Below are 23,364 nucleotides of genomic sequence, written 5' to 3'. Positions count from 1 at the left end.
CCTAAACGGGCAGTCGGATATCCCTCTCACTGTCCGGGACCACTGGCTCCTAACTGCTCACCTGCTTGCCTGCCTGATCGCCCCCAACTGCCCCCCCTGCTGGCCTGGTCACCCCACACAGCCTGCTGTTCGGTTGTTTGGTTGCCCCTCACTGCTCTCCCTGTCGGCCTGCTCACCCCACGCACTGCTTGCTCAGTCCTTTGGTCGGCCCTCACTAACTCCCTTGCCGGCCTGGTCGCCCCATGCAGCCTGCTGCTCAGTCATTTGGTCGGCCCTCACTATCCCCCCTGCCGACCTGGTCACCCCCCACAGCCGTTCGGTTGTTTCAGTTGTGACGGTCGCTTAGGCTTTTATATATATAGATACCATCTATCTTCACTACCCACTAATGTCCCCCAGTGTGTCCTGCCAGCTGCCAGGCCACCTCCCACTGCCAGATGTGCTAGGTGGATGATGCTTCAGTAGTGGAATAGCCTCTCCTCTGAGAGACTCTATGTCAATTATGACACTATCTTATCTGTCCCTGGACACAGTGGTGGTCATGGGGCAGGACCCCACACTCCGCTCTGGCCCTCTTCCTTTCTCTCTTTTTTCTCTGTATGGTCAAGCTACCCTCACTGGTCCCATTCCTCACCTCTCCTTCTCTCCTAAAACCACTCCTCTGAAATTGCTGTTACCATGTCACCAGAGACCTCAGAATTGTCCAACCCAATGAACATGCTTTTCTGTAGTGCTTCTGAAAATCTTTTACTGAAATATTCCTGTTGTCAGAAGAGAAATATGATGAGCCCCAGGGAATGTGAAATTATGACCTGAAGCCACAGGCATGAAATAACCTTATAGTCTCATTTTATCTTAAGAATTCATGTAAATGTTCAATTCTACTGTTTTATATGAAAATAATGCCCCCCCCAAAAAAAAATATCTTAATAAAATTGATACTCAAGGGATTTGCTTGCTTTAATCCGTAACTGCATGTACCACCACCTGGCACCTGCCTTTGGTGTGAATTTCATAACCCTAACCAGGGTCCCTGGGGTATCTTTTTTTTAGTATGCTTTATCCCCAAGTGAGGTAGGAGCTAAATGAGACCAAGGGCAAAGAATGGTGGCTCTGCAAGCATCATTAACCCTTTCATCCTCTTTCTTCTCACTTCCCCTCCTCACCTTATTCTCCGCTGGAGAACAGAAGGAGGCTGAGACCGAAGGGAGAAATCCCAGAAGCATGCTGGCATTTTGGCAGGCTCACCTACTGCCTTGTTTAGCCCCAGCAGCGGGGCTCGTCCATGGAGCATAAGCAGATGTGGGCGCTCTCCTTGGCACTCCTGGGTACAAGCTGCCTGTAAACTCCTTTCACTTGTGTATGGCACTCAGGGAAGTGACAGCCAGAGGCTAAGATCTCACCTGATCTCAGACTTCCTTTCCAGGGAGTGGGCCATATCCCCCCTCTGTCCTTGGAGCCATCCACCCCTTCTCTGCATTCTAAATACTGTCTTGACAACTTTTATTAGAACCACAGAACTTCCTTTTGGAATATATTTTAGAGCTTAATTTATGCTTATTTTAACTAAAATTCTCTTTTGACATCATGGTAGTTGGTTTTCAGAATTAAACTCATTGCATATATTTTTTTCTTGTTAATACAAGTAACTTCCTACTTTATAGACTCTGTCTTTTCGGCTCAGGCTGCCATAACAAATTACCACAGACTGGGTGTCTTACACGAGAGATATTTACTTCTCACAGCTCTGGGGGCTGGAGGACCAAGGTCAAGGTGCCTGGTCCTTGCTGAGAGCCCTCTTCCTGGTTTGCAGTGAGCCTCCTCCCATATCCTCCCCTGGTGGAGAGAGAGAAGGCTCTGGTGTCTCTTCCTCTTTTTAGTAGGGCACTGAGCTCATTGTGGGATCTTCCCCCTCATGACCTCACCTAAACCTAATTCCCTCCCAAAGGCCCCACTTCGGGAAACCATTACACTGGGGGTCAGGGCTTCAACATATGGGTTTCGGGGAGAAACAAGCGTTTAGTCCAGCCGTGGGCAAACTACGGCCCACGGGCCGGATCCGGCCCATTTGAAATGAATAAAACTAAAAAAAAAAAGACCGTACCCTTTTATGTAATGATGTTTACTTTGAATTTATATTAGTTCACGCAAACACTCCATCCATGCTTTTGTTCCGGCCCTCCGATCCAGTTTAAGAACCCATTGTGGCCCTTGAGTCAAAAAGTTTGCCCACCCCTGGTTTAGTCCATAACACTCTTCGTAAGTACCAATTCATGAGATATTTTCATAGATTTTTTTAAAAAAATAAATTTCATGGCTAATAAAGAGGGGACTTTCAACTAGTCATGATTTCTCTTCAAATATTTTCCTATGGGAGAAGAAAAAAACATAGTGTGTTGGTTGGAATTAAGTTGAGCTGAGAGAAACATGAAACAACACAAAACATTACTAGCTTAAATAAGGTAGATGTTCATTTCTCTATTGTGTAAAAGCCTTAAGGCATTTTAAATCTAGACCTGCATGGCAGCTCTGCCCCACAAAGTCCTCTGGGATGCAAGCTTCTTCCAGCCCCCAGATCTTTTTTTTTTAATTGATTAAGGTATTACATATGTGTCCTTATTCCCCCATTGCCCCCTATCCCATTCCTGTTCATGCCCTCACTGGGCTGGAGAGCATTATGCTAAGTGAAATAAGCCAGTCAGAAAAAGATAAATATCACATGATCTCACTCATTTGTGTAATATAATGAACAACATAAACTGATAAACAAAAACAGATCCAGAGAAGCATCAATCAGATGCTCAAACCTCAGAGGGAAGGTAGGGGAGGGTGGAGGGAAGGGGTACAGCCCCCAGAGCTTCATGGACAAGGTAGCATCCAAGTTCCAGGCAGCAGAACGGCGGAAAGTGTGACGAAGGAGGGGGAAAGGATGAGCTAGCTGCCTCTTAAAGCAAGTTCCTGGCTATTATCACAGGACACTTTTACTTATATCCCATAAAGTTGGACTTTAATTACATGGCCACACTATTGCAAGGCAGGCTGGTAAATGTAGTTTTTAATTAGGGCAGCAAAAATTCCATTGCTAGAGAGAAGGGGGAGTGCTGACACTGGGGGGCAACAGCAGGCTCTTTTACCAGCAAACTTGCTCGGTCTCTTTGCAGCCTTTCTCACTATTTTGTCCTTGGCTCTGCTGATACCAATCCTACTACCCAAGATTTACATCTCTGTCCCAGATCTTTTTTCCCAGAATCCCAGAGTCCAGTATACAAGTCCACAAGGATTCTGCCACTTGAATATACTATGGGTGATTCAGACTCAGTCCACCTAAAATTAAACTCGTATCTTTCCACTTAAACTCTCTCCTTATCTTGTCAGCATTGTCCATCCACACAGTCACTGAAACCAGAATCCTGAGATACACCTAATTTACCCTCTTCATCTCTCACATGCTTAACATCCACTTTCTTTCCCTCTTCTCCATCCTCCCTGCTTTTGCTTTAGTGGTCATAGCTAACATCTATTCAGCATTTGCACATTCAAGCTGCTGATATCAATACACCAAATACTTTAACTCATTTAATCTTCACACAACCCTATAATTGTTATTATCCCAATTTCTCAATGAGGAAATTGAGAAACAGAGAAGTCAAGTCAGTTTCCCAAATGTCACAAGAGTAAACGGTAAAACCAGAATCTGAAAGATGGTTGTTGGTAATCAAGCACTTTCTCTTAACTGCTATAACTTCCTGTTTTAGCCCTCGTTGGTAACTTCTTGTATTATTATGGAAGCCTTTCCATTGGTTTCTCTTTTCCCGTCTCACTAACTCTTTCCCAAATTCCAACTTTCATATGACTGAGTCCCAGACTAATCTCTCGGAAAGACAGTCCAATTGTGTTAGGCTGCTGCCTAAAACCCACCAGTGTCTCTCCATCACCTCAGGCTGGAGTTCCCACTCCTTGCGTATACACAAGGTCCTTCTGGACCTGGCCGCTGCAGGCCAATGCAGCATCTTCTGAAACTTCGCACGGACATGGCAAGAAGATTGCTTGCTTATCATTGGTTAACCCTGTTTTACTTCCCTGAGGCGAAGTTCATCTTGGAGTGAGGTCAGGATAATTCAGAGGCCTCATGGTTTGGTCTGGCACATCCTGGCACGAACATGCTGGTCTGGAAGTAAAGAAGAGGTGGGCCTTGCCCTAACCCAGCAGTTCTCAACCTGAGGGTCGCGACCCCTTTGGGGGTCGAACGACCCTTTCACAGGGGTTGCCTAAGACCATCGGAAAACACATATATAATTATATATTGTTTTTGTGATTAATCACTATTGCTTTAATTATGTTCAATTTGTAACAATGAAATTGGGGGTCACCACAACATGAGGAACTGTATTAAAGGGTCTCAGCATTAGGAAGGTTGAGAACCACTGCCCTAACCGGTTTGGCTCAGTGGATAGAGCATCAGCCTGTGGACTGAAAGGTCCCAGGTTCGATTCCGGTCAAGGGCATGTACCTTGGTTGCGGGCACATCCCCAGTAGAAGGTGTGCAGCTGATTGATGTTTCTTTCTCATCGATGTTTCTAACTCTCTATTCTGCTCCCTTCCTGTCTGTAAAAAAATCAATAAAATATATATTTTTTAAAAGAGGTGGGCAGCAAGAGGAACATGAATATATTTACATTAATGAAGGGAGCAACATGTAACACAGGAGTAATGATACCAAGACAGAAAATGCACTCAGTATCCTTGGGACTTGTTTTTAAAGGAGATAAATAGGACATTTAAAAGGGCGCATTCCTTTTTCCCTCCTTTTGCATGCCAGCTAGTGCAGAATGTCGGGTTGTAGGATTTTTAAAAAGAAGCACACGACAGTCATATTTATTTTAGAGGATGCTGGTGCCTTTGTGACAGGCAGCCAGAAGTGAAATTACCTTCCCTGGTCTTGGCTCAGTCCCTTCACCGCTTCTAATCATCCCTTCAAACCCACATGCATTAGATAGAGGAGTTGCCCTTCACCACTAAAGAAACGCAGCCGCCAGTTATGTTGCCGTGGAAACGAAATCATTTCTTGCTGCAAGACACATCGCTTCATCTGCACTGTTATGAAGCAGAATACATTGGTAGGGCTGGGAGGAAATCAAATATTCTGCCCGCCAGAGCTGTACGTGGCCTTTGGGTGAATAAATGGCTTTCAATTAGCGTGCTTAAATACCTTTTAACTTTAATAATTATTATTAGAGCCCCAACAGAATTTTGCTTGGGAAAGAATAGAAACTTTGACTGCTGTTAAGGGGAGATATACATTCTTTCAAACTAGACCACTGTGCTAAAGAAAATACAAAGGAATTTACAATTAATGGTTTCATTGTGTGTGAAATAAATGTCTTTTCCTTTGTTTTTTGACTTTCTGACTTGATTCTAGTGTGGATTTATGCGTGTCCTTACCTCTTTCTTTCTTTTGTTTCTATGCTGCTTTGTAGCAAACACACATGTTTATAACTTCATCTTGTGCTGGGCTGTGTACACTCAGAGCCTCTCTCCTCACTCGCTCCTGAGCGTCCTCAGAGCCTGGTGCTCACTCCCACTGCTGGGCCTAATTCCTCCGCCAGCCCAAGGCCTCACTCCCATGTGCCACCTGGCTCTGTCCCTGGGAGGCTCTCCGCATCTTTTGCCCAACTAAATTTAGTCACTATCCTATTTTATTTCCTCTTCTTATAACTACTCTATTTCTTACTGTGTGTGTTGCTGTCTTGAAGAGCAAATCTACAAGACCTACGTTGCTAGAATGATCAACTCAGTACAATCCCAGGGACAAAACAAGAATTCTTCATACCTTCAGTTCCAAAGATTCTCACAGTTGCTAAGTTTCTGAAGTCCAACACACACACACACACACACACACACACACACACACACACAGTCTACAATCTTAGGGAAATCCCATATAATGAAAAAGAAAGAAAAGCCTTTTATTGGCTGGATATAAATTAGTAAAGGACTGGTGTTTTAATTCTAGAGATAGTGGAGCAACATTAAGAGATGAATGATGTTAATTGAGCAACTTGTCAATGCTAGGCACATTTTACATCCCATTTAATTCTCAAACTCATCTCCAGAGATACTATTACTTATTTCTATTTTAAAAATTATAGAATTGAGTGGAAAGAATTTTATAAAGTCATTCCCCTAGTCACCACACAAATGCTACGTGACAGTGATTTCTGATTCTTTCTAACTGCATCACTTTGTACAGTGTCCAGCAAAGCTCTGATGTGTGGAGGGATAATGCCAGAGAGAGAGAGAGAGAGCGAGAGAGCGAGAGAGAGAGAGAGAGAGAGAGAGAGAGAAGAATATGGTCTCTAATCCTGGCTTTGCCAACAAGAAACAACATGAAGATCAAATGACAATTTGAGAACACAAAATGAATAAATTGCCTGCTACCTATAATCATAATATCTACACTAATTATTCCACTAACACCAGCCATAGCAGTACTTGACTAGGAATTTAGGTTGCTAGGACTTTGGAAAAATCATTTATTTCTTTTAAACTCAGATTTGTCTATTCTTATTTAATAAGGATAAATAACCTCTTATCTCCACATATACAGGGAGTTGAGCCGTTAATATGAACAAAACATGTTGAAAATACAAAGGGCACTTCTATTTCTGAAGGAAGAGTGACTTGTTGTTAGTATAATAGGGCCAGACTAGTAAGTCCATATCACTCCCAATCAATTCAACCCAAATCATTATCAAGCCCAAATCTGCAATGCTTTTGAGAGCAGACCCTATCACATATTTTTTTGAGTGTATCTCAAATCAACTTACCAAGGTGCAGGGTAGGGTAGTGGATGCTTAATACACATTTTTAAGTGAAGGAGTGAGTGATTAAGTCAAACCATTGTTCAATACCTATTTGAGCTGTCAGAGACCCAATTTTATCATAGTATCAAAATAATTTCTTAAATGCCGGGGCACAATCCGCCCAAGTTACTTTATGAAGAAGACAGTCATAACCCTTGCTTATAGTATCCAATTAACATTATTTATTATGTCCATTATTTTAACAGAAATAATGGCCAAATCTTTTTATTATAACATTTAAGGAAATACTTTATTTAAACTCCATTGCTTGCCTTTCAGAGAACCTCAGGAAATGTTGGTGGAATACATATGAAAATGTCATTTTAGTGCCTAAAATGTCACTTCCCATACTTTTAATACATAACAATAGCCGCTCCATGTTGAGCATTTACCATGTAATACTGGACTCTGAACTTCACACACACACACACACACACACACACACTGTGTCTTTAATTTTAATAAAGGACCCTATGAAGTTGGATCTGTTATTGTTTCAATTTTATAAGTGAGGAAATAGGCTCAGCAGGGTAAGAATACATTGTCCAAGTCATAAACTGTCCACGTCGGCAGCACAGCCCAATCCGAACCCACACAGACGGGGGGTAAAAGGGTGTCTTTCGCTAGCTTACTGCACACCACTCAGATGCACTGTCACCGCTGAGAAAACCAGCTTTCACTGGCCGCCTACCTCCCCTAAGCTCATTATCCTTCCCTTTATAAAAGAAGGGGAGGGAGGGAGGAAAAAAGAAGGGAGAGGAAAAGAGAGGGGCGAGAAGGGAAAGGAAAGGGGGGAAGGTCACTAATGTTTTCCACCGCTTCTGAATGACCCCGGGCATAAACTGGTACCCAACCAACACTCGTTAGTGTTGCTGAATAATAAGTATGTGCAGTCCCCCTTGGGTCTGACCTGATACCATTTTGCCTTTGTTTTACATTTGTCAGGAGAAGTGTTCTTGCAGATTAAAGGGCCGCTGGAAGATATTTATAAAATCTACTGCTATCACCATGACAAAGCGCACAGTGTCCTCGAGGCCTATGAGAAGGAGGAGGAGCTGAAGCAACAATTGAGCCTCTGCGTCCAGTCCTTACAGTAAGGCCTTTTCCAATGATGATTTCCATGCGCCCTCAGTTGCCTAGCAGGGAACATTTTAACTGGATGCAGATGAAAGATCTCACGTAAATCCTGGGTTTTATGGGACTGGCGGGAAGCTCTGCTTTGCGTCCTCTTTATAAAAAGCTGGCATGCCAGAAACACTGATTGACTTTTTCCCCCTGTGCAAAGAGACTGAAAATAACACAGGAGAAAGCTCAGGGCTCTGTGGAAATAGAATAATGCAACATCGAAAAGTGAAATGTCCCAGCCAGTGTGGCTCAGCGGTTGAGCATTGACCCAGGAACCAAGAGATCAGGGTTCAATTCCGGGTCAGGGCACATGCTGATGCTGCGGGCTTGATCCCCAGAAGGAAGTGTGCAGGAGGCAGCCGATCCATGTTTCACTCTCACGTTGATATTTCTTTCTCTCCCTCTCTAAGGAAAAGAAAAGAAAATGTGAAATGCAGAAGAAAAGTCCCCCCTTAAAGCTGTTGTTACTTGCCTGCTCCATATAGATGGAGGAATGTGTGAGACAACATGTGGCTCCGTGACCTCTGGGGGACACGGGATAATCAAGTCAGTGGAATGTCCATGACTCTCTAGATGACCTTCACCTTCCCACAGAGGGGAGACTGGCGAACACTGGCAAAGTGTTCAGGCCCTGTTAAAGTTTGTTTCTGGAAAATAAGTCATGCCTTCCTCCTCGTTCCTAAATTGTTGGTGGGAGGTGCCACATAATATTTTTTTTATATATAGAAGAAATATATATGCACTATAAATATCTGAAAAAAATAAGAAAACATGAATAAGATAAAAACCCTTGCTATTCCGTGTATTAACGCCTCACTAAACCATGTATTAGTAACCACAATTTGCATTTTCTTCTGATCTTGTCTATATGCATACATGTGGACATGTGTTAAGGGTGATTCTTTTACATGAAATTGGTATTTTATTGTATACTAGGGGCCTGGTGCATGAAATTCATGCACATTAAGAGGGAATTAATTAGAGGGAATATTTTAATATTGCTATTTGCCCTTTCTCTATAATAGAAGTGTCAGAGATGAAAGAAAATTAGTAAAATGTATATGAAAATAATATATCAATTTATTAATAAATAAACAATAACGCGTCACGTCCGGCGGGGGACGCAGCCTCACGTCCCCCGGCCTCACCGCACATGCAGCCCCACCCACCTGTGCCTGCTGTGCACGCAGCCTCCTGCTGATCGGTCATTATGGCATGAGGGTGTCATGACCATTTGCATATTAACCTTTTATTATATAGGATTATATAGGATACTAGAGGCCCAATGCACAAAATGCGTGCAAGTGTAGGCCTTCCTTCCCCAGGCTGCTGGCACCAGCTTCCTTCCAGCACCTGGGACCCAGGCTGCTTCCCTCCTCTAGCCACCTGCAGGCACCCAGGACCTGGGCTGGCTTCTCTCCAGCCCTGGCTTTGTCAGGAAGGATGTCCGGAATGACGTCCAGAAGATGTCAGGTCTAATTAGCATATTACCCTTTTATTATTATAGATAGTTTTCTACTGCATGAAGCTTAAAGCCAAAAATCTGCCCTAGCCCACATCATACCCAGTGGTTCTGTTGTGGTCTTTTATTTTTCAGGATTACTTCTTGTCAAGTGGTTTTGATTAGGCTGAGAATTAGCCAAACAGAGAGAGCTATAGTGTATAAATCAATGCACACCAGCCAGTCTGACCCTCTGGTGCATCCCCTTATATACCACTATTGTAGGGGCCAAAATGGGGGTCCTGATAGAGTACAAAAGGCTGGTAGCTGAATTAAAGTGAAATCAGGAGACTAAGTGAGACTAGATTAAGTCTTTGCAGATGAGAACTGGGACTGAAAGTGGGTTTAAAAACTAACTTGATTGCCCTCTACTGGTCATTAAGGTATTACAGTTCTTTAACCATTTTTCTGCCCATGTGTGGAAAAGAAAATATATTTAAGTCCCTAACTCTAAATAATTTACTTAGTGCTTGTGATGCGCCAAGCATCATTCTGGGATGAGTGCTGAAAATACAAAAATAAAGAAGTCTTAGGCCCTGCCCATAAGGAGCTCAATATGATCAGGTAATTCCTTTTTTTTTTTTTTAAATCCTCACCCGAGGATATTTTCCCATTGATTTTTAGAGAGTGGAAGGGATAGGGAGAGACAGAGAGAACATCATTGTGAGAGAGACACATCAATTGGTTGCCTCCCAGGCCCCGACCAGAGCTGGGGATCAATCCTGTAACCGAGGTACATGCCCTTGACCGGAATTGAACCCTCGACCCTTCAGTCCCTGGGCTGACCCTCTATCTATCCACGGAGCCAAACTGGCTAGGGCTGATCAGCTAATTCTTAAAGATAATATGTAATGAGCAGCTCTAGTTCATTATTTCTCCACTATTTGAAAATTAGTTCAGTGCTAGCAAATCAATTCACAGAAACCTTAAAGTTTGAAGTTGTATTTGTATTATTAATATATTAAGAGAAAACTCTTCTAAATATAAAGATACTGTTTATTCCTAGGGAGAAGTAATGGTGTTATCCTGCATGTGAATGAACACCTTTTCTATCTGATCTAATAAATGTCTAGATTGAGCCATTTCCCTTCCTCAGCTTCTAGAATGAAAGAGAGAAATCTTATGGTAGTGGAACCGCTAACGATCATCAGTCCAACTCCAACCCCAGGAACGGCGCTCCAAACGGGAAGAGGATGCAGTTCATTACTTTGGCAGGTGCTCTTAACAGCTGCTCAGAGGTGGAGCTGTCTGCTCAGAGGGGATGAACATCCGTGTATTATTCATGAAGCTTTTGACTCCTAAGAGAGAGAGTTTGGCCCTGCCAGAATATTCCACTAGGCAGTAGAGCTCCATATCAGACCCCTTAAAAACCAACTAGCCAGCTAAAGGCAGAGGTTACTCTTCGAACTTCAATAAGTCCGAATTATGGAAAATTACTTTCAGACCCAATGGTTTATTAGATCTTTTTCTGGAAGCCTCCAGTCATTGCCCTGCTGATGTCCCAAATCTGGTGTATTCAGCACCAGTCTGGTTTTAGAGAATAATTCCAGGCACTGGAGGGTGCTGAGGTTTAGAAAGCACAAAATCCAAAGAAATTAATATTGGCAGGACTGTTTTTTAAGGGAAAGAAAGTCAAAATAAAGTAGCTTAAGTTAGAGCTCTTTTCCCAAAAGTTGCTTTTCCATGAACATAAAGTCAGTGATGAATTGTACTGGTCTGCCTGAAAGCGGAGAGCAGTAGAATTATTGACATTACTATAATACTGACCTCAATTGAGCTAAGCTTTAAATTCTGGGAACAGGTTTTCAAACAGGTTTATAGGCCAAAGAGAGTCTGGAACACCCAAGGGCTTGGTTTCCCTTGCCAAGTAATCAGTCAGAGCTATTACTGTGGCTCTGCCTTTTCCTTGGGGCTAAATAACAGAGCCCAAGTGCCCAGTTGCCAATTTCTAATGAATATTAGGTGCGGCCTCCATTGTCTACCGTGCAAGGGATATTAGAATAAGTGGGTTTGAAGCAATATCCATGAGAGAAGTGGTTTCATGCTTCAGAAATTAAACCAGAATTTTAAGAAACTTAGGTTGCATTTTAGCCAAAATTAAAATAAGTTTATTGAGGGCTTAATAAATATTTATTAAGACTGCTAGATAATGTTGAAATCATTTAAAAAATATATGTGTAAGCATAGGTAGTTCTTGCCTCCTAGGAACACACCTTCTACTTGGGTAGATAAACAAAACCATCTGGAAAGTTGAATGACAATGCCAGAGTTAATGTAAATAACACGCCAGGAGCTGTCACGGTGAGATTCAAGACTAATTTCCAAGAAGATGGTAGAGAGATTGTTTGGTTCTGTAACAGATGTGAGCTCATAACCTTTGGCTATTCTCTGAAGCCCAGTATCTTTCAAAAGAGAAAATAATATTTGTATCCAGAAAACTATTTTGAATCCCTTGGGAATGTTAGGGCAGTGTTTTTTTTTGGTGTGCATGTTCCCCTGCGTCAAATCAACCAAGGATGTATACTAAACACGCAGATTCCTAAACTCTGCTCCAGACCAAAACAACAACAACAACAATAATAATAATAAATGGGATGGCTGAGGGTCCGATCCAGGAATCGGCACATTAACCAGTACCCTCATGTGGTTGGCACACAATCAAGACCTACTTGGAAGGAGAAATGCCCTCAGTTCTCTCTCGCTGCTTTCCCTGAGGCACCTGGGCTTTTTCCATGACTATAGATGCAGTCTAACCATTAATTTCAGGGTTCAGAGACCTTAAGAAAGAAAAGACTAAAACTATCCAGAAGCATAGCACCGCATCTGCATCTGTAGCACACAAATTGGAAACTTGCAAGTTTTTCCGTATTCATCAAGGAGTGTTTACACAGTTGCATTAACCCTGTATTAATGCAGTCTCTAAATTTATGGAAGTTATTTGCTAAAGATCTAGTCACTCTGTCTCTTTGGGGCTATTTAAGGTTTCTCCTCTGTATGAGAAAAGTGAAAAATAGAAGAGTTCTAAATGCCAGTGTAGCTATAATTAGCACAGCCTGTCTGCCGCCTCCTTTTTCTGTTTTTCTTGTTGTAAATACCCCCAAATCCCTGCTGTCCTTCAGAGGCCCTAGAGACCTGTGTATTTTGTAATAACAATAATAATAATAAAAAAAGAATGAAGGGTTTTTCCCCCAAAATTTTTAGTAGCTGAAGACACATTTCTAGCTTCACCTCTAGTTATAAATGTGTCTTCCTAAGTCCATCATTAGTAGAAGGAATACTTCTAACTTACAGTCATTTGGGTGCTTTGGCTGCTCATATTCCAACAAAAACTTCTCCATTCCGGAAGGAAGCTAAAAGTCATGCAAGGCAAACTCCAAAGGAATAGCTTTCAATCTGTTTGCCACATTTTGTATTTCTTAATATTATGCGAAGGGAATGTTCCACATAAAAATTAAAAGCACTTTTGGAAATTCCTTCATTTTCTTGTTATATGCCATCATGTTTGAGCTAATGAAAGACTAATCTGTAAGGAATAGTCACATAAAAACTTCTGTTAATTGTGACTCAAATTATAATAAATCCATGAGGGTAGGAGGTGTGGCAGTAGACATAGTGAGTTATTTTATCCCAACAAGAGGTAAAGGATTTAACTTTCTCCTGAATTGTCCTTGGCTGGGGTTAACTTCTAGGAAACTTTTATCCTAAAAGAGAGATTTAGGGAAAAAAAGAGAGAGAGAGCAAATAAAAAGATGTAATAACAAAGGACCATTATGTCACTATACCAACAAAAAAAATATGTTGAAGATCTCTGTTTCCTTTTCATAAAATGTTACACTTACATTAAACACAGCATTTAACTTATGATATTTAAGTTTTATTTGAAATAAATAAAATGGGAGAAAAATTTTCCATGTTGTCTCTAGGAGGGAAAAGAACAATCTTTTCTTTCAACTTCAAAGTATGTGTTTTGGTTCCCAAATGATCACCTTGCTCACTTGTTTGTTTCCGTAGAAAAATGGATTTTTAGTCAACTTCACTCCCAAATTTTCTAATGTTTGGTCCACAGCGCACACTGGAAAAACAAAAATTCCTCATTAGAAAGGGAGAGAAATTGGGGGAAGAATGTGAGCTTAAAGGCAGTGAATGGGAGGGAACATTGGGCAAGGGGTAGTGGGGGTGCAATTCTTCATGGAAGTAAAAAGGTTCCTCAAACTTACTGAGCTCAGCATAGGGATTTATCATTGAATTTTTCTCAATCACTGAATATGAAAAGACCATCTACAGTTAAGGGATGGGTTTAAAATGTGTTCTATATTGAAAACATTTATTGTATTCCCAAAGCCTGGAAACCAGAGAGCAAAGGGATCACGTTACTAATACCGGTCATTACTTCTCTAGAGCCATGAGGCTTTTAGAGAAAAACTCTTATTCCTGAAATTTTAACTGGAATGATTCCCACTTTTTTATTGTTAATGAATTACTTTGACAAATATGTTTTGCCCTCCTGCCATGTGCCAGCCACTCTTTCAGGTCCTGGGGCTACAGCCAAGAGCAAAGCAAGCATAAATCCTTGCTTCGTTGGGAGTGGGGAGTGGAGAGAGAAAGACATTAGAAAGTGGCAAAGCATAAGGGAGAGAAATGAAGCAGAGGGGGAGGATGAAGAGTTCGGTGGGAGGCAGGCTTGGTCAGGGAAGGCTTCACTGGGAAGGAACATTTGAGCAGAGAGCTGACTGCGATGAGGAGTGAGCTGTATCTGGAGGAAGAGCAGGCAGCACTGGGAAGGCCTGCAGGCAGGAGCGGGTCTTCCAGCTTCAGAAAGAGCGGGAGGCCTGTATGGTTGCTGCGGATGGGGAAGGCGAGGATCAACAGGAAAGGAGGTAGAGAAGAGATGGAGGAGAGGCAGAGGACATTGCAGTAGAGAGGAGAGGGACAAAAGCTAGCAACGCCTTGTGAAAGTTTTTGTGGAATTCCCTCATTGAATTTTATAATGTTTATAATCTGCATCACACTGCATACAAAGATGTTACAGAGCATATGGTTTTCTGCAAGTCAATCACCTTCCCTTGTAATCTTGTAATCTGTTTTTCTTATTATGTTTAATAGATTCTTTTTTATAATGTACACAAAAATTGATCTTTAAATCTATTTTCAAATGATGAAAATTTACTAACTAATCTGTATCAATGGTTTTTAACCTTATACTATAAGGAGTAAAGCAAAAATGGTGCAAATATACTAAAATAAAGTTTAAGTGACCTGATTATAAAACAATGAGACCAATTCTATAAAACATTCATGAAAATGACTTATTATTTTATTTTATGTAATAAAATTTAAAAATTTTTACAATCCTTGTATATCACCTCACATATGTGGATTTACATGAGTTTACTTTTTTCTCCTCTCTTACAGGAACATATACATTCAAGAGTAAGTATTTTTATCTTAATAATAAAAATTAAATGTAAAAATCATGAGGAAAAGCTGTTAATATTTCTGTACAAATCAGACATTTTAGTTTTTACAATTATGTTCATTGCTTTTAATAAATAAATCAAGACTTTGAAGAGCACTTAGTTCCAATTTGTCTGAGATGATCTTATATATTAAATTCTTATTATATGTACTTTCCTTAACTTTTAGAAGAATCCTGGGATATAATTCACTTAAATCACATGTTTGCTGGGGCCAGAAACTCTTCAGGAACTGCTCATCACAGATATGTTTAGGAATCTTAATGTGTTCAAAACATTTTTCCTGACTGCAACAATAGGCTTTAAAAAAAATCTCAGGTTAATACCATAAGGTTTTTGAAGTTTCCATTGATTAATGTACAAAAGAAAAGACTCCTTATGCATTATAGCAAAATATTGGGTTTCTTCTCATTGGACTCTCATATGATTTATTTATAAAGAAAAAATCATACCCACATATATAGCATGAGAATGAAATATTAAGATGAAATAGTTGGTCACTCAGACAGTGTTACCTTATAAAAACAACACACACACACACACACACACACACACACACACTTTGGAAGATGCCCATTTTTATATAAGAAAAGTACGTTTAGCCTAATACTGAAAGGATGATGTTGACATACATACAAACTCAAATTTATAGGACTTGAAAAAGCACATGCTTGGCTTCTCTCTCTCTCTCTCTCTCTCTCTCTCTCTCTCTTTCTTTCTGTGTGTGTGTGTGTGTGTGTGTGTGTGTGTCTCTCTCTAAATTCTACTCTGGAAACTTTACATCAATAAAATACAAAATTTACAAAGTAAAAATTGTATTAATTTAACCTGTAAACACCTGTCATTCATGCTTTGGTGCAGAACAACCATGACAAAAGACAGAATTCCAGAGTGAGTGGAAGAATTGGGCATCAGGCATCATCCAGGAGACCTTCTCAACCAGGCTGAGAAGTTAGTTTTTGACATACCAAACAGGCACCCAGGTCTCTCACTTTATATGTTTTTTCACCAAAGGAAAAAAATCCTATAATATAAACAGATATGAGTAGATTTGTTCAATGAGTTCCCAAGTCACTTGAATTTGAAGATGTGGGTAAGAGGACAAGAGGGCTTTTTGCTTTTTGGTCCATCCACACACCAGGGTTTTCCTGGCTTCTCTCCAATGATAGTTGATGAGGATGGGGGCAGGGTAGGGAATGGTGTCTCATTATGAAGTCTATGCCCCTGGCATCATGGTACCTAGGAGTGGAGAGTCACCAAGCTGGATGAGTACAGCATGTAATATGCTGCAGATTCTGCTTAGATTTCTTTTCCTAAAGCTTAGATGTTTATAAACAAAAGATAGAGAGAGAGAGAGAGAGAGAGAGAGAGAGAGAGAGAGAGAGAGAGAGAGAAATTCAGAGGAGGACAGTGAGAGATTAACTTATTTTAATACGGTTCACCTGCATAGGCTGCTCCATACAGAAAACCTATACAAATAGTACATTGTATTGAAACACTTGCTTAAAAAATTGCACTAGCTTCTGCGTCACCCCTGCGGTGTGGGAGTTCCCGGGCTGTGTGTGGCCCCTCTAGCCTATTCTGTACACCAAGAACTGAAAAAGAGGCAGCGTATTCACAGTGTGTGGCTGGATGAACATCAAAGCCATGTCTGCCCTGTCTTCCTTCTTGTTTCTCTCACGGGTCAGGAGGCACACAAGCTGCAACATAAAAGGGTAAAAGGCCGCGTCAAGTGCTGTGTAATTGCTCAGGTCCTTCGCAGCTGAGGCCAGGAAGGTTGCAACCCAGAGTGCATTTAGGAGGGGTGGGTTTGTTTTAAATAATTTATATAAAATTTATTTCAGAGAGAAAGGGCGAGGAAGAGAGAGATAGAAACATCGAAGATGAGAGAGAATCATTGATCCGCTGCTTCCTGCACGCCCCCCATGGAGGGTCGAGTCAGCGACCCGGGCATGTGCCCTGACCAGGAATCAAACCGGAACCTCCTGGTTCATAGGTCAATGCTCAACCACTGAGCCACGCTGGCAGGGCAAGGGTGGGTTTTTAATGGTTTAAAAAACAATCCCTTATAGAAACTGAAAATTTTCTGTGTTTTTTTTAATCTACATTTTTAAAAGTACAGAGAAAGGCAAAGATATTATAACTTCTAAAGCAATTACTTTGGATTACAATCTTATGCAAACATCAAAGAATCAAAGTGACAAGAATCAAAGATTCTCCAACCAAAAAGTCACTTTCCCTAAAAAGCATCTGATACAGTCTGCTGTTCTAAAGCAAGAAAAACATGCCTCTCCTACATCTCTTCTCCAGAGACGCAGGGTGGGATTTCCATGTTTCACACTTCTCTGTGTGTGTGCTCTGTCTGACCAGCTATTCCAGCCTTTGGACCTCAGGGTTTCTAGTTATCTCAGCATGTTGTAAGTTATTTTCTCTTTTCTTGAGCTTTGTGTTTTTACAATTATTGAAGAAACACTGCAAAATACAGAAAATTAAAATGAGGGCAGTAAAGACAATGGGTGGTCACATTCCAGAGTTAACCATTGTAACATTGCTACAATGTGAATTTTCTGACTTTACCGCAATATTTTTCTCTACATACACACATATTAGCTGAAATAGGACACCTATGTACCATGGTATGTTTTTTTTTGTACGTCAACTTGCTACCTCATTCATCAATACATCCCAGACATCTTTCTATGTAGTAAACATAAACCCCCATCACTTTCTGACTGCACAATATTCTATCTGATGTACAGACCACAACTTAGCTTACCAAATCCTTATAGATACTTGAATTGTGTCTATCTGTCCTGTAAAGATTGATGTTCGGTGTTCATTCTTACACATGATCTCTGTACAATAATTTGATTATTTTCTTAGTTGAATTTCTAAAAGTGGGATTACTAGGCCAAAGGGCATTTGATTCTTATTACCAGAGAATTTCAGAAAAGTTGAGCTAATTCATATTCCCACTGCCCACATGTGAGTTGTCCAGTTATCTGCTACTTGCCAGCCCTAGATATAATTAATATTTGTATCCTTGCAACACCTGGCAATGTAATAGGCCAAAAATAGTAATGTGTTGTTTTAATTTTCATTAATATTGATCTTTAGCATTTTCATGGATGCTAATCATTTTCATTCTCACCTAATGAATTCTTCTTATTGATTGTTCACTTTTATTGAGATGTTCATCTTTTTCTAATAGATTGATAATGGTTCTTTAATTAGTGAATGTATTAACCCCTTTTGTCTTATGTGCTATAAATATTTTTTCCAGCTTATCATTTGACTTTTAACATAGTTTATGGCTTATTCTGTTTTGTTTTTATCTGCACAGTTTTATAGAGTAAATTTTTAAAAAGATTTACCACTTTTTCTACTGTGGTTTTTGGATCTTGTGTCTCACTTAGAAACTCCAAGAATGTTTTCAAAGTGTAATCCTATGATTTCTTCAAATTATTGAAGCATTTCATTTTTTAACATTTAAATCTTCAACCTAGCTGTAAATTATTTTGGTGTAAAGAATTTATTTTTATTATTTTTCTATGTAGCTGTCTAATTATTACAAAACCTGATATTGAATAGTTAATTTTTACACTGAGCAGGAATGTCACAGTTACCATGTACTTATTTCCATACAGACCTGTATATATTTCTTGATTTTTCTGCTTTGTGCTAATCATCTGTCCATGGATGTACCTATAGCAAACTGCTTTCGTTTTTGCAGCTTTATGTTTTTTTAAATTTTTTAAAATATATATATTTTATTGATTTTTTTTTACAGAGAGGAAGGGAGAGGGATAGAGAGTTAGAAACATTGATGAGAGAGAAACATTGATCAGTTGCCTCCTGCACACTCCCTACCGAGCATGTGCCTGCAACCAAAGTACATGCCTTTGACCAGAATCAAACCTAGGAACCTTGAGTCCGCAGGCCAACGCTCTATCCACTGAGCAATACTGGTTAGGGAGCTTTATGTTTTAATACCAGCTCTACCTTATCCAGCTCAGCGCTCTTTATTTCAGAATTTCTTGGATAGTCTTGCATGTTTCTTTCTTTAAAAAATTTCTCTTTTGTTAAAATTATATGTACCATGGCTTAAAAAGTCAGAATTTAAGAAAAATAGTAGTCAACTTCCCTCCTGCTGCTAATACTCTTCATGGGAGCACATCTTTTAGTTGACTCTTTTGGAATTTATTTTCCTGACTCTGAAAACATGTTTGGTTTCACCTATTTGAGTATTATGTATTGACTTTTCCCTGTAGAAGACAATAACTTCTCTCTCTTTTCTACCCCATCTCCTACTCTTCCTCAAGTTACTTCACTGATGATTTCCTCCCCATATGAGCTCCACTCTCTTTTCCTGGGACTCTTATTATTTTGATATTGGCCCTCCTAAAACAGTCCTCTAATTTTCTGTATTTTTCTTTTATTCTCAATCCCTTTGTATTTTTGTTCTTCTATCTGGAAAGTTCCTGAATATTTTTTTTCCCAACACTGTGAGTTTTTATTTCTGCTATTATCTTTTAATTTCCAACAGGTCTTTCTTGTCCTCCAGATGATCCCCTTCATTTGTATGGCATCCTAAAAAAAAGGTTTTTTCTTAAACAGATTTTCAACTAGTCCCTTCTTATCCTAATCCCCATCTTCCTCTCTTTCCACTACCATAGGTTCTCAGAAACTCTAATTAATGAACTTTTGGAAGAATAATTAAATTATTACCTATCCATATATCTGGTTCTCTGGTCTGCTATATCAATTTATCATTCATTCATCTTCTAAAATTTATTGATAGTTCTGTATTTTCACAACTATTTTTAATTTATGGCAAATGTTATTTGCTTGTTATTAGTAGCAATATACAGTTTCCTCTGAAATTGACTTAATGTGTTTTAAAGGGAGAATACTGTACATTGAAAAAAATCAATTCTAATGTAGTTGGTTTGTGGCTACTGTAAATTAAATATTAAATTTCAGATACTTATGGTCATAAAATAGAGGAAATTCAAACTAATATGATCAATAGTTACATGATTATTTTTCCTTTCATTTTCTCCCTCTAATTAAGAAATATCGATGTGCCTCAGTGTTGTTTCCCATCATAGTTTTTACATTGTTTAAATCTCATTTTTATTTTCATTGTGGAACTATTTTCTTGTATTTGATGTGAAGCTCTTTATAGCAAAACTGGATGTTGCTAAAAGAAAGCAAAGCCAGCTGTGTTTACTTGATTTTGTAAAGTCCCAATAATAATTTCTAATGAGATTAGTGTAGCTACTATGGTACCAAATACTTGCCAAAGTAGTTATGATAAGAGGGAGGGAGATGAAACAGAATTACAAATTAGTAACCACCTTAGTTTTCAGCTCAATATATCTGGGGAATGATTACATTCAGCTACTTTCTGTGGGGGAGATATGTGGTAATTGGCTGCTTGACTGAGCTGGGTGGTGTCACACATAGGATGCACTGCCTCAGAGTTATCAGAACTTAATTTTATTGGGAGGGTTTAGATGGGTGAGCTTTGTGGCACTGAATGCCTGGAGTGTCATTATCTTAACACATTCTCTATTTTCTTAACCACATTGCTTGTCTGTGTGATGCGGGTATCAGAACATCATTGCTCATCACTTGGGCAACTGTCCAAAGTGCAAGTCTGAAGACAAAAGAGGGCTCTTATTTTTGAGAGAGCCTTTTTAATATTTGCATTTGTGATGCTTTTAAGAGAAACAATAATCATTTATCATTGTTATTATTGTCATTGGAAACATAAAAGGGAGAGTATAGAATTTTGATGCCAAAGAGTGATGGGAAAAGAAGTAGGGATGAGATCTGGACACAACCAAAGGGCCACTTTGTTTTTTGACAGATCCTAATAAAGAAGGAAGGGAAGCTCAAAGAAACAAGGGTGTGCTTTAATATATTTGGGGATTTTAAAAATAAAAAAATATATATAACAATGGACCACACTGATAAACTATCTAATTAAAACTAAGTTTTCTTATTGAATTGTTGACTATATTTATATTTTGATGGTATTTTCAGTGATTTTTAGCAGATTAAATAAACTAATATTTGGTGATGGTTGAAAAGCTCAGAAGAAATTCTGATCATATTTATATTGATAATATGGTTTTTTCTAGTTAACACCTTCTATATTTCTGACTTGTTCTTACTTAAGGGAATTGTAAGTCTACTTAAGTCTCTAAATTGTTGTATTGTTAAAGCATCTTTGCTTGAGAAATGTGAGAAAATGTGTTCTTCATATGCAAAGCTATTGATACAGCATCAGTTAGGAAATATGTTTTCACTTATTATTTTTTTAGTATTCATAATATTTATATTTTCTTCCATCTGCTTCACCTAGTTCTCTTGGAAACCAATAACATCTCTCTCCCTCTCCCCCTCATTTCTTTTTTGCTACCCCATATCCTTACCTCATTTCCTTAATAGATTTGGTGCCAATGGGTAGAAAGAACAAGATAAGTCATGTAAAGCAACGCTTTACTCCCTTGAAAAGCTTTTTTACTTTGGTCTTCCTGAAAAAAAAAAAAAAGCTACTTTTTGGTCTGCTTCAGTTTTTGTTTCTATCATGGTATCATCATTTGCTCAGTACGTGAACAACATTCCTCAGTTATTAGGACCACTGGAAATTTTGGGAGGGAAAATAAGTTCAATGTAAAATAAAAGCACATTACAAAAAATCTGAGAAATCTGTCACTCAGTCTACAAATATTCATTGAGAGAACACTATATATCATGCTGGAGATACAGTGGTGACAGAGAAACTGAGCATAAACTACCAAATAGAGAAAGAAGATGGAAGATTTGATAGTGACTGGTGTGTGTGGGGGGAGGGGAGGTGTGCGTGCGCACGCACATGTATGCACATACACATGACAATCAAAGTTCCTTAGTTTCTCATTATTCAAATGAAGAGTTCAATTAGATGGTATCTAAGGTGACTTCAGATCTTTTCTTAACATGCAACTTTTCTCATTTTGTTCAGTGTTTTTTTAGATTATTTCATTATTCCAATCATGTGGTCTGTTGTCTATCCATATTAGTACTTAAAAATAATAATTGAAGAATGGAAAATCCACCTATCAGTATTTGAAAACAGTGTCTGAATTCTCTACTAAATAAAAACAAAAAGGAAAGCAAGCAAATATATCTGTCCACCAGAAGGTACTCAAAGGATGATTTTCATCCATGTTTCATTCACAATGTCTTTCTACTTGCCTCTTTGCACAGAGGTTTTTAGAAACTGCTACATTCTGGCTGAAAAAATGAATGACGGTGGCTTGGACAATGACATGACCAAGCTTGTAGTCAGGCATGAGGGTTCACTTTTGTGTAGCCATTTGAAGATTTGCTGGCTAAGAACAATTCCACACAGCACGTCATTGTAGGACCTCAATGATTAGTGATAGTGATGCAATTAACAGTATTTGGAGAACTATTGCATTTCTTTTTTTTTTAACCATCTGGTAAATTTTTATTATTTCTACCTCATCTTTTGCCTTCCAATCATCCTTGTGGACATATACACCTTCAGCAATTGTCCACTAACAAACTGTATGTAGAGTAAAATTTTGTATATAAACATCACAAAAGATGAAAGAATACTGTGTCACATTCATTGAACAAAATGGATGATCCAGGTTCTTGTTGCAAAATTCTGATGTTTTTTTCTCTTGATGACTAACTGCATGAGAATACCACATTTTCTTTTTGTCATTAGAAATATATTGTTCACTAACGGACTCTTGAGTTTCAGAAACTTCATGTAGGATGTCATCATCGGAAGACTCTTAGCTGAGGTTTCACCCCCATGATCCATTTCTCCATCATCATTAAAGTCTTTTTTTAAAAATCTTTATTGTTCATATTATTACAGTTGTTCCTCTTTTTCCCCCCATAGCTCCCCTCCACCCAGTTCCCACTCCACCCTTTGCACTTACCCCCCCCCACTGTCTTCATCCATAGGTGTACGATTTTTGTCCAATCTCTTCCCCCACCCCCACACCCCTTTCCCCCTGAGAATTGTCAGTCCACTCCCTTTCTATGCCCCTGATTCTATTTTATTCACCAGTTTATTCTGTTCATCAGATTTTTTTATTCACTTGATTTTTAGATTCACTTGTTGATAGATACGTATTTGTTGTTCATAATTTTTATCTTTACCTTTTTCTTCTTCTTCCTCTTCTTAAAGAATACCTTTCAGCATTTCATATAATACTGGTTTGGTGGTGATGAACTCCTTTAGCTTTTTCTTATCTGTGAAGCTCTTTATCTGACCTTCAATTCTGAATGATAGCTTAGCTGGGTAAAGTAATCTTGGTTGTAGGTTCTTGCTATTCATAACTTTGAATATTTCTTGCCACTCCCTTCT

The 23,364-nt window shown here is 39.3% G+C and overlaps 1 protein-coding gene across 1 annotated transcript in view; it reads left to right on the top strand.

Moving 5' to 3' along the window:
* The window catches only part of ARHGEF38 (Rho guanine nucleotide exchange factor 38), a 137,754-nt gene that overhangs the window by 81,805 nt on the left and 32,585 nt on the right, over positions 1–23,364 (top strand). Inside the window, exons 4-5 of the mRNA XM_006096600.3 lie at positions 7,809–7,956; positions 14,902–14,919. Of these exons, the coding sequence (XP_006096662.3) occupies positions 7,809–7,956; positions 14,902–14,919 (166 nt within the window). The remainder of the gene's footprint in view (positions 1–7,808; positions 7,957–14,901; positions 14,920–23,364) is intronic.

This window comes from Myotis lucifugus, unplaced genomic scaffold (assembly GCF_000147115.1).
Source record: "Myotis lucifugus unplaced genomic scaffold, Myoluc2.0 scaffold_182, whole genome shotgun sequence".
Classification (NCBI taxonomy): domain Eukaryota; kingdom Metazoa; phylum Chordata; class Mammalia; order Chiroptera; family Vespertilionidae; genus Myotis; species Myotis lucifugus.
Note: the sequence above shows the minus strand (reverse complement) of the source record. Positions and strands in the feature narration are given on the sequence as shown.